Below are 12,524 nucleotides of genomic sequence, written 5' to 3'. Positions count from 1 at the left end.
ATTGTTACTGGTACTTGTCTATACTAAGTGTTATAGCATTCTTATCGGTACTTTTCAGATCGCCAGTACTAGAGGTTAATATAGCATTCTTACTGGAACTTGTTAATAATTGAGGTGAATATAGCATTGTTAGTAGTACATGTCTTAATGTCTACACTAGGTGTTTGTATAACAGATTAAATATTTTCAACTGAAATAACTTAAAGTGAATCATATGTAAAATAGTTGTTTCAGAGCAACTAGTGTTTTTCTGTTTATTGTTCTAGTGTTTATAAACTTCTCCAACTTCAGAGACGAATGCACACAAACACTAGAACACTATTAAGTAGCACAGTCAAAAGGATTTTTTAAAACTAACGAACTTGTGTGAATTTATTGTTTTATGGAAACATAAAACATTTCAATATATATTATGGTGCTGCTTTCATTAATGAAAACTACTGGTTCAAGGAGACAATAACCGTCCAATCTCGTGTTGTCTTTTTAGTTAATATAATAGTTTTAAGCAGATAATAACCGTTAAACCAGCGTCTGGATCGTTAGTGGTACCATTTCTTCAGTCTATTTCTGGCTCTTTTATTGAGTTGAAAACTTATGGTTCTAGCAGATAACGACCGATTAATAATACCTCTGCATTGTGGCTTGCTGGCATATTTAAGCAGTCTTACAGTGTACAACTATGTACAGGGGTGCATCTTATAAAGGCGTATAAACTTACAAGGTTATGATAATACTGTATTTCTAACACAGGAAAGATACTTGGTTCTCACTAAAAAATAGATAAAGTAAAAACTTTCACTGAAATTAAAATGAAATTTATAGAATCACTTAAATGAGGGGGATACGGAGCAGTTACATACACAAGTCTACATACATTTTCAGAGAATAATATATTATACAAGGGTGCAGAGTTATCTTATTTCTAGTTTAATCGTGATTACACTTATAAAGTTTGTAAGCGCTGTCTTTAGGATTCGAACAGTTCAACAAAACATTTCACTGTGTTTGTTCGTATAACCTCTTTTGCTTCTTTTCTTACACAAATCTAAACCTACTGTGCAGAGATGGCATTGCCGACGTCACTTCTCCGTCAAAGTATATCTTTGAACCATTATTCGCAATGACCTACTTCGTAACCACCAGCTTTTTATAATTACAACAAAGACATCGCACTGAAAATTGGCACACGAGGGCAGCACGTACAGCAGGCAAGATTCCAATAGCTCATTCTCTGTCGGCGGCAACAAGACCCACAAGCTTCATTGTCTTCACATCAACAAGGCGAACTTTTCCACAAAGACTCTCCTCAGAAAAATGTTATGGTGTTAACATTGATTCAGACCTAAGCCAGAAATTGTTAGTCAACCTCCCATCAGTCAAGGACTGAGGAGACGCCCTCAAATTCATCGATTCTTCTGCCGTATAAGCCTTCGTTTATTGAACAAGCCTCTACAAACTGGGCGTGCTAAGCAAGTTGCTGAATTCGCGTTCAAGGAGAGGACCACGCCCACAACTCGAGCAAGCAGTCACGACAGTGTCAGTTCACAGTACATAGTCCACCAGTGACATCCCAAATTACTACCAATATGTCGGCCACTCAGACCGGCTCTCCCTCTGTCATTAGTAAAGTGCGGACAACACAAGGATTGTGGCCGCCAAGGGTAGGCTTCCAGTGTAAAAAACTTCCCTGCTAAATTCTGCACTAAAAATACATGTCTAGTGATATTATTTATTTTGTAAACATAATAATAATATATATCGTTTACACTTCCGATAAGATTTTAACCCAATCAAAGAAAATACTTGTTTGCGAATTTTAAACTCAAATAAGTAAAATATGCAGCCAAGAATAACCAAACAATGCTTTTCTTCTTTTATAATATTTAAGAAATTATTTTCACCTCCATAATAGATAATGTTGTTGTTTTTTTTTTAAAGAAGTGCTTATTTCTTTTCCTATTTGTGATGGTGTGGAAAAATAAGTGTGAAATTTATAATTTTCAGAACCCAAATCAACATTAAATTTCTTGTTTTGTCGAGGTTCTATATACTTGTGGTATGATTTACAGGATTCTAGTGTTCAAAATCTTCCAAAAACTGGATTTTCTCCTGGGTGGATCCGAGAAGGTGGGTATTTTCTAAGAAGTTTTAATTTTGTAAAATAAGTAATTGTTGTTTTACCATTTTTAACATAGTATTTACAATAACACAGAATATAGTTACAGTGTTTCACATCTTTGTTAAGTCGGATAAACTTTATTCAATCTGTCTCCATCATTGCTGTATAATGTTTTATACAGCAATGATGGAGACATTCTTTAGGCTAGTTTGTGCTGGTTAAAGGTGCTGTATTCGCCGAGAGTATGTATTTAAATCAGATTTTTAGTGTTATAAGCCTTTATATCTTCTGCCAGAAAGTAAATTCTAAAAAGAAAAAAATATTAATTATTAAGCCTTTTATAAAGTATCTGTGTAATTAAACAATAAAGTTATCATTACTATAGTTAAGCTTCCTATACGATGTAGCTTCACGTTTTTCTATCTTATTCAATCATCCTTCCGTCTTAATTTGAATTCTGATGTTCGGTGTATGTGATGTTTTTGGACAGAGTTTCGCACACTTGTTTCTTTTTTATTTTGTTGTCTTTCCGAGTTCAATTGATGTCTGATTTTTAGTGTTTATAAGCTTCCAAGCCAGTGTTTTAAAAGTTTACTTCTTATGGTTGTATTTCATTCCGTCACCTACATGATAACATTTCCAGCCTGATCTTAGGTGTATCAAACAAAACCGTAGTTTTATAGCCACAATAAACTGCGCATAACATTATACACCACTAGAATTGCTCTGCAAAATTTCTTCACCAGCTTTAACTGTAGTGTCACCTAGCGTTTTACAGAAAATTTCAAACCTCTGTCCAACAATAAAATAATTGTTGTTTTGAATTAAGCACAAAGCTACTCAATTGGCTATCTGTGCTCTTCCCACCACGGGTATCTAAACCCGGTTTTTAGCGTTATAAGTCCGCAGACATACCGCTGAGCCACTGGGGGGCTAAAATCATTGAGGTATAATTTTTTATTAGTAACATACCTGTGAAGAGAAATGTTCAATGGGCACACATCTGCATGTTGTGACTGACAGAAACGCAAAATCTTCCCCAATTAACAGACTCCTCATGAGCTAGTGGATAAACACAAACTACCCAATCTGGTGTTTCTTATTTTGAACAGAAATTTGTGGACATTTTTATTGACTAAAAAGAAGACATTTCCTGCACCCTTTCAACGTTTTTAGTTTTGCAGGTGCAAAAAGTGATTTGAAATGGTAAGGTGACTGAAATCCTTCAGGTATCACGAGCTTAACGGACAATTACAAGAAGCATGGGACTCTCTAAATGGCATGCACAGGTGTTCAAGAACCGTTTAGAAGCAATTGGTAGACATTTTGCAACAAGCCGAGAACAATATTATGTCTGTAACTGTTTTCAAAGTGTTGCCGTCTGCAACAATAAAGTGATCATTGTCGATGGAATTTCGTGGGTGAAATCGTTAGTATCTCATTTGAAACTTAAACCTAAAAAGGTGATAGCAGAAGTATAAACGTTTGGCAGTTGTTTAATTAATGATTCTGAGAATATGATTTTATTGATACATAATGAATTGACTTCCAGCAGGTAGACCTTAGTGCTAGCTAATATGAAGACATGGGGATGCTGTATTTCATTTACAGCTTTATCAATTAATGAATGAAAATTTGTCTCGAATTTATCTCGTACAGATACGTCCAAAATCATCATGTTTTTAGATTGAACTTACTTTTAATATTCAACAAACTGTTGTGTGAAGATACCATTGGTTTCTGAGGGAAGTGTTAAAACAGTTTTCAAATTAACGTGCACTTCGCTACTATTCACACTACAAGAAAAGAAGAAAAAATACATGGAAGTCAAAGTTGAATGCAAAAGAACATGTATTAATGAAAATAAAATATACCTTCCTAGCCTTTATTCGGTTCCAGAACTCCTTTCGCATGGCTCAAATCAAAAATAGAATGTCATCTCGTGCTACTTCCACTTCCGACTCTTTCTTACAAGTTATCATCTTAAAGATAACACACGTCCCAATCCCACGTCATCCGTCTGATAATGTCTTGTAATATCAGCATTATTCTGATCTGTATATTGTTTTCTTATATGAGCTGCTTCTCTTTAAAGGTCTGATTAAACAATAACAATTACAATGTAAGTATCTTGAGTTGATGTAACATACAGAAGACACGAAATCAATCCAGAACAGTTTGAGGGAAAAAACGAAAATTATGCTTTAGCCCCAAGAGCAGGTAACACCTTATAATATCGCTAATTTTATTACTAAGCATCTAATTGACAACATCACATTTTATTCAGCATAACACCGTGATGACTATTAGGTGACGAGAAAAGGGACTTCAGCTTTCCAGTGTACATAATCTGTCCCTTACAATGTTTTAAATACCTGTTTCTTATGTTTCAATTATATTCGAACATATTTCCTAGCTTTGTTGCTAACTATGAACGTACGTCACCTTTCCCGTACAATGTTTTCAGAATTTGTTTCCTATGTTTTTATTTTATACTACTAACTGTCCAACATTATTTGCAGTATAATGTATACAATTTTCGAATAATTTTAAGTTATTGTTTTTTATTCTCTAATTTACTCCGCCATCTTTTCGGCAATAGTTGCAGTTTGCTATTGATTGTATATAACGTACAATGTTTTCAATACTAGTTAGAAAGGTTTCTATTTTATTCCGTGGCCTTTGCGACTCAGTCTCTATCTGATGTTAAGACCTTTCAATTATAACGTTTTAAGTACTTGTTTCTTACATTGAGCGCTGACCTCTGGTCAGTAACTCAAAATTATAAACGGTAGAAGATACCCTTTGTATCATAAAATAAAAACAAAACAATAAAAACATGTTACCCTAAATTCACCGATTGTATAGTGTACGAAGCATTGAGAATCTATATATTAAGTCATCTAACGTTCATCTATTATATATTGACTGGTAATTCATATTTCACTCCGTCTTTAAGTTTTTTCAAGGACACCAAACATTTTAAGGAAAGCCAACATAAAGGTGTAATGATAATATCGTTTAAATTAGAATTGTGATAGTTCTTAGCCTATGTAAAATATAAGAAAAAACAGATCGACTTTTCAAAGCTCTACAATCTTCTGTGTATCTTATTCTATAAAAATTTGGATGTAATATTCCAAACCGTTTTTATTATAGGCTGGCAAAATAATAACGTAAAACGTTCGAGTGAAGAGCACCTTGAACAGTAAAGATTCCGTTTAAACAACACTGTAGAAACTACTATTGGCTGCAAAGACTATACACATATAAAAATGCACAGAAAGTACGTATCTTAGTTTTACAAGGACTTTGTGCAGATCCTTGTGATGTTTACTATGAACCACGACAGACTTAAATAACGTACAACAATATTTAAACAATGGCTGACTCAAACCCTTTGTTAATGTTTGCTGATATTGACTTAGATAGAAACAGGTTAAAAGTATTCAACAGTGATTAACTTTGGAAATATCGTTCTTTATAGAAAACAATAGTAATAAATTAGTTACATTATTCAACTATGTATACCATTGATTTTGTACTTTTCGCATTAAGACGTCTACATTCAATGAAGAAAAGAAAGAATCCACGAGCGACGTACGTTTTTTTTTAAATTTCTGCACGATGAGTTGTCTGCATTGTACCCACTTAAGGGATAGAAACCCTAATTTTAGCGTTATAAACTCAAAATATCACTGCTGAATCACCGGATAATGAGATATCCAGTCTATAAAACTAATATTTATATTAAAAATATACACGAACAATAGTGTTTACCTGATATCCAGTGAATTGTGTAATATGAGTTAAAAATAGAAAGAAACGTTTTGTTTTAACAGAAGGTATTTTTTAAATCTATTCTGGTATCATAACACACCAACTTCCTTCATTTTTATTTTTTATTTTTTTGTATATATAGGGCAAGGTAAAAGGTTCATTTGGCCTCCTCCGAAAACTGGAGACTCGAGACAAGGTGCACGATCTATATCTATGATACCGCAAGAAAATGTAGCAAATTCCTGGAATCCTTCAAGTTCCCAGGAGGAATCGGCACCTTCCTCATTTCCTCCCCAATCTTCTCTCCCTGCGCACCATGCAAAGAATATCGCTTGGCCTCCTCCGCAAATGCAAGAGCGATCTTACAACATTTTCACTAAGCCTTCTCGTCAGCTTCGTAGTTTTGACGAACTTGTCACGCAACACGCGAGCATAGCCGTTCCCGCGACTTACCACGCACCCCCAGGCACGCAGCATGTGGAATTCGAGTATTCAGAGGATGAAGAAGAATCATGAAATGTATTTCTGTCCCAATACACTATAACAGTATAATATGTTGTTGTTATTTTTTAAGTTAAATACTATGTTGTAACGTAACGTGTTACAGATAATTTGTTGCTAGGTTACTCTTTTTTTTTCTTTTTTTTTCGGCCCAGTATGGGCAAGTGGTTAAAGCGTTCGACTCGTAATCTGAGGTTCCGGGTGCGAATCCCCATCGCACCAAACATGCTCGTCCTTTCACCCGTGGGGGCGCTATAATATGACGATCAATCCCCCTATTCGTTGGTAAAATAGTTACTCAAGACTTGGAGGTGGGTGATGATGACTAGCTGCCTTCCCTCCAGTCTTACACTGCAAAATTAGGGACGGTACGCGCAGATAACCCTCGTGTAGCTTTGAGTAAAATTCAAAATAAACAAATACTCTTTTTGTTGTTGAAAATCGCGGAAGAAAATAATTGTTGAAAAGTCCATGAATTTCTTTAAAATATTAATCTATCTATTTCCTCGAATTCGAAGTCGTATTGATGTTTCGAGATTTATTGTTGAATTTCGCGAAAAGTTACACGAAGGCTATCAGCTATAACCGTTCCTAATTTAGCAGTGTAAGATTAGAAGAAATGCAGCTAGTCATCACCACTCACCGCCAACTGTTGGGTTATTCTTTTACCAACGAATAGTGGGATTGGCCGTCACATGGCTGAATGGGCGAGCATGTTTGGTGCGATGGGGATTCGAACCCGCGAACCTCATAGTACGAGTCGAACGCCCTAACCATTTAGCCATGTCGGGCTTTGTAATTGGAGATTAATAGCTCGAATCTCGACATAAATCAGAGTCCGTTCGTTTAGGCGTTCAGTTATAGTTGAAGTCCTCGCTCTACTTTTATGGGTCTTTTTAAACCATAGTTACATAAACAAAATGTTAATAAAAACATTAAAAATTCATACTTGATAAAAAGTAACACGAAACAAGGTAATGTTGTTATTACATTGAAAACAAAATATTAACCAAGGCTTTCAGGATTTTGTTGAATGAATTATTAAAAATTATCTTATTGAATAACCTTTTAAAATGGTTACGAATAACTTATAATTTTATGTAATTAAAACATTGTGAAGAAATTAACGAGAAAATACAATAAATACACATCACATACCACACGAGACAAAAACATATTTTGTTAAACAATTTTTAAGGTTGAGTTATAATGTTCAGTTGTGCGTAAAACGAACATTTGTTTGGTTGCCATATAATGGGATGTTTGCGTTCGATCCACTAAAGGGAGTCAAACCCTGGATACTACTAGCACAAAACACGCAACAGATTCAATGAGTTTTAGAAGATATTACATGTATAAGATCAATTATATTTCTGAGACCCAACCTTTTTAAAACTCTTTGCCTGCAAGGAACAACCTGTCACTGTCTTGGTATAATTCGGTATGGCCAAGTGGTTAAGCCACTTGACTCGTAGTCTAATGGTCGCGGATTCGAATCCCCGTTACACCAAACATGTTCGCCTTTTAAGCCGTGGTGGCATTATAATGTGACGGTCAATCCACTATTTGTTGGTAAAATAGTAACTCAAGACTTGGAGGTGGGTGGTGATGACTATCTGCCTTCCCTCTAGTCTTATACTGCAAAATTAGGGACGGCTATTGCAGATAGCCCTCGTGTAGCTTTGCGGGAAATTCAAAACAAACCAATAATTCGGCAATCATTAGTGTCGCATTTAATTTCAAATAGAGAGGCCTAACAGTCTGACATTTCCCAAGTGTCGAAATGCTTTATTTTTATTGCAATAATTACATATGAACTATATTAAAATTAAAGGGGATTTAATTATGAATATATTCAACATGCGTGACGAGATCTTTTCATAAAAAAATCTGCAACGACCTATTCTTTATTATTTACCTTTGATTTGAATTGCGCGCAAAGCTACACGAGGGCTATCTGCGATAGCCGTCCTAATTCAGCAATGTAAGACTACAGAGAAAGCAGCTAGTCATCACCACCCACCGCCAACTCTTGGGTTATTCTTTTGCCAACGAATAGTAGGATTGCTCGTAACATTATGACGCCCTCACGGCTGAAGAGGCGAGTATGTTTGATGTGAGGGGAATCTGAGCACGCGACACTTGGATTACGAGTAAAATGTCTTGACCACCTGGCCATGCCGGGCGTTGCCTTTGATACCTTTATTTTTTATTAACAGTTTAATTTGAAGGCGCTGCGAAATTTATTGAAGGGATGAATTTTGAAAAATAAAAACTGGTTATAGTTAAGTTAGAGTTACTGAAATGTATTTGTTTATCAACCTTAAAGTTTTAATGACTGAGTCATAACAAGTATTTGAATAGATACTGAAATTATTAATAATTTTTATTATACTGTTTTATGTTTCATTTGCTCTTGCTCAACGTACATAACCATAGCGTTTAGTGTTACGTTTTATTTTGTGGTTTGGTTTTGGTTTGTTTCGAATTTCGCGCAAAGCTACACGAACCGTCCCTAATTTTACAGTGTAAGACTAGAGGGAAGGCAGCTAGTCATCACCACCCACCACCAACTCTTAGGCTGCTCTTTTACCAACGAATAGTAGGATTGACCGTAACATTGTAACGCCCCCACGGTTGAAAGGGCGAGGCGAGCATGTTTGTTGTGATTCGAATCCGTGACCCTCAGATTACGAATCGAGTGCCTTAACCACCTGGCCATGCCGGACCTTTATTTTGTGCTTTGCGAATGTGCAAAATGTTTGTAATTGCAAAAACAAATCCCAATTCTGACTCTTTTCCAAGTACGTGACCTCTCTTTGTTGATAACTACAAATAACAGTCTTCCATATTTGTTAGTGTTCGAGCACGTTGTTGGAGTACGTGCCTATCAGCGAACGCTATCTTCTTGACTTCGGAGAAATAATCAAATTATAGGTAAATAATATTTTTATTAAGTTTGTTTTACGAATTTTATCTTGTCAGAACTAGCACAGAAGGTCTATTTGTTCATATGTTACTTTTTGCTAAAAAGAGAAAATTATAAATTATTCTAAAAATACCATTTGTTGTACAAAAAATACTAAGTTTTGCAACCTGTCTAACACTTTTCTCTCTGTAAAGGCGTGAATAACATTTTAAAAACAGCTTTGAATTTAGCAAAAATTGATTTTTGTGTCAGTTTGAGCTGATTTTATACTGTCAAATTAACTTGAAAGTGAATTATTTACTGTATCTAATACTACAGAACTTATCTGCTCTCAGGTTGAGATGAAATATGGTCGTTTGCTAATACTGTTAAAACCTAAGAACTGGTTTTATATTGCCTAATGCCAGGACGAGATAGAAATGGGTTATTTACTACTGCTACTAAAGCATAAGAACTTATTTTATTCTATCAGGTTGAGATAGAAATGGGTTATTTACTACTGGTACTAAAGCATAAGAACTTATTTTATTCTATCAGGTTGAGATAGAAAAGGGTTATTTACTACTAAAGCGTGAGTCGACTCTTTGCTGTCAGTATATAAGTTTGTTATTTTCTATTATTAAACCATAAAACTGATTTTTTTTTCCACAGGTTGAAAAAAATTGTGTTACCTGACATAACCGATAGGTATGAACCAATTTTCTCACACATTAAGATGAAAATAGTTTATCTATCAATAAAACACTGTAAGCTGTTTTATTTTAAAGTTTTGGTCATTCTGACTTCACTTAATAAATTAGGTGAAATATTTTTGTTACTTGAAACATCGGCCTATTTTATTTGTAATTGTGTAGAAATCATGCAGAGGGCATCTTTCGCTAAAAATTATTCCCGTTAATGTTCAACGTGTTTCATATTTGTAGCAAAATTACCTTACGCTGTAATAAATGTTTCAATAAATATTAAGCACAGGCTATAATGGTGTTTAAATAACAGAGTATAAACTTGTAAGAAAATAAAAATTAAAAAATACTTGTTAATTGTCAAGAATTCTGTGTCAAAACAATGAAATAGTTTCTATTAATTACACTGTGTGACTATTATTGCCTAGTACGAAATATGTTAATTTAAAGACATAAATCTGTAAAAAAATGTTACCCATATTTACTTTCAAAATGGCTTTATCTACAATTTCAATGACTGAATTTTGATATTTCTCTCTGATTTTATTAATTTTACCAGTGAAGAGGCCTAGTTGAACTGGCTGTCCTGGACTTCTTCCTTTTCCTTGGCTTTCTGCAACGTTTTTATAGTCCACCCCTATAAACCAAGAAAACCTGAATGATTTATTTTTAGAGCGACTAAACTAGATCAAGGCCATGTTCAAAATACAACAAACCAAGTATACTTCTACAACCCGCTTACTCTAGCTGCTACACGTTTTACACAACGTATCTACAACCTGTGACCCAACGACCAACAACTTTAATCAAAGCGTTATTCGATGATTTGCAAGTATATCGACTTACTTTATCATACACTACTCACAAACACTATAATTTCTATAATTTGATATGTTATCAAAGAGAATGATCAAAGCGTTATACTTAAAATAGTCAACGTAGGTTTAAATATTGTTCAATGTTACATGTTCATTTCTGGTTTGTAAAAATTTGAAATGGCATATATTCAATTGAAGCACCAGTTTAGCTTTTTTGTAAATGGCTCTGTTAGTTACCTGGTTTCCGACATATTTTCTTTTTTATTATAATTTTTAGAGTGAAATTCAATATAGTGTTTCATTAGTTTCATTTCTTAAGAAATTGTACCCTCTCCGAGTAAAATAAGAGAAAGCCAGTGAAGAAGGGTAAATCCAAACGACCTGGAAGATCAAAAATGGCATAATAAAGTTCAGAATTGCAACTGACATGTCAGTAAGGAACGTTTCTGAGAATAAACTACAGTGGCAAAAAAATTAGCCTGATCTTAACCACATAAACTTGCAATAAACACTGGTTTCAATTTTGGATTAAATATATATATATATTAAATTCCAAAGAACTGGTTTAACTGATGACAATACTGAATTTTAAAAAGAAGGATTAACTCATATTTCTATTGTATCAAAAAGGTAGGGCTCAATGACGTATCACACCAATAAATTTTCAATAAGAAATTGTAGGAGTTTTGTTTTACGTCCAAATTAACACGTTAAGTCACAAAATAGGCATTAAGAAAAATATGCAACATGTAAAATGGGACAACTATCCTAGCACCGTCTATTAATAATTTGAACTACTATTATAGGAATTAGTTGCATCATAATAATGCAAAATATTGATAATATTTTAATTTTAATAAAAATAATGTTAAAATATATTTTTAGTGATACAAACACATGTACACACACATACAAATATATATATATAAGAAATTATGAGAACTGTGTATGAAACTGATGAAATTCCATTTACAATCCAAAGAAATAGCTTGTTCTTATTTTTCAACTGAGTATAATATTATATATCTGCTACCTTTTTGGAATACAACAAGATAAAACTCTATGAAAATAAAAGTTGCTGTTTTAGTGTTGTTTTATAGATAGTGTTTATTTGTGGCGTTCATTTCATATTATTGTTTATCCAAATGAAATTCGAGTTTTTTTTTTAAAGCTGTTAATTATAATAAAACTGTATTTCTCCTTTAAAAATAATTTTTCTATTCATGACTTATGATATAAGTGAAATTACTACGCCATTACTAATGTGTTTATGTCACTAAATTATATCAAAAACTTAAACTGTACTGACCAATTACTCTCCAGTTTCTTCATTTAACACAGTGATAATTCTTATGAAAGTGGTTCTCATAAAACAATGGTAATTAAGTTCTGAAAACGTTCACGAACCAGAAATAAAATGAATTTCTCCATCGAACAGTTTCTTTAAAATGTCAAAATAGTGTAGTTTAATGACTTCGAAACTATATCTAGTTCAAATAATTCCTCCTTAAATAATGTTGTTCTTCTACAAGAAGCTATTCCGAGTACTAAAGTTAGCTCTAATATAGTAGAGACAGGTAGGGACGAAGCGGCACTCTGGCATTTTTTTTTTCAGACCCACGATATTCAGCTGCTAATAATTAGAATTATTGAAACATGTATTTCAAATATTTTCTCATTATAATTTTTGTTAA

At 33.7% G+C, this 12,524-nt stretch overlaps 1 protein-coding gene across 2 annotated transcripts; it reads left to right on the top strand.

Moving 5' to 3' along the window:
- The first annotated feature begins 943 nt into the window (after window positions 1-943).
- LOC143229571 (uncharacterized) lies at window positions 944-11,916 on the top strand. Of its 2 annotated transcripts, XM_076462113.1 has the most exons (6): window positions 944-1,661; window positions 2,070-2,127; window positions 6,042-6,418; window positions 9,260-9,337; window positions 9,981-10,016; window positions 10,572-11,916. In XM_076462113.1, the coding sequence occupies exons 1-3, from the start codon at window positions 1,587-1,589 to the stop codon at window positions 6,413-6,415; spliced, it is 507 nt and encodes a 168-aa protein (XP_076318228.1). In that variant the 5' UTR covers window positions 944-1,586; the 3' UTR covers window positions 6,416-6,418; window positions 9,260-9,337; window positions 9,981-10,016; window positions 10,572-11,916. The 2 variants fall into 2 exon arrangements, with proteins under 2 accessions (XP_076318228.1, XP_076318227.1); XM_076462112.1 differs by having other exon boundaries at window positions 947-1,661; window positions 6,042-9,337.
- Window positions 11,917-12,524: the final 608 nt, after the last annotated feature.

The sequence above is a fragment of the Tachypleus tridentatus genome, chromosome 10 (genome assembly GCF_004210375.1).
Source record: "Tachypleus tridentatus isolate NWPU-2018 chromosome 10, ASM421037v1, whole genome shotgun sequence".
Taxonomy (NCBI): domain Eukaryota; kingdom Metazoa; phylum Arthropoda; class Merostomata; order Xiphosura; family Limulidae; genus Tachypleus; species Tachypleus tridentatus.
Note: the sequence above shows the minus strand (reverse complement) of the source record. Positions and strands in the feature narration are given on the sequence as shown.

Coding starts and splice junctions, on each gene's coding strand:
- LOC143229571 (XM_076462113.1), top strand. CDS start 1,587: ATGTCGGCCACTCAGACCGGCTCTCCCTCTGTCATTAGTAAAGTGCGG. Junction 1,662..2,069: donor AAGGATTGTGGCCGCCAAGG/GTAGGCTTCCAG, acceptor TATGATTTACAG/GATTCTAGTGTTCAAAATCT. Junction 2,128..6,041: donor TCCTGGGTGGATCCGAGAAG/GTGGGTATTTTC, acceptor TTGTATATATAG/GGCAAGGTAAAAGGTTCATT.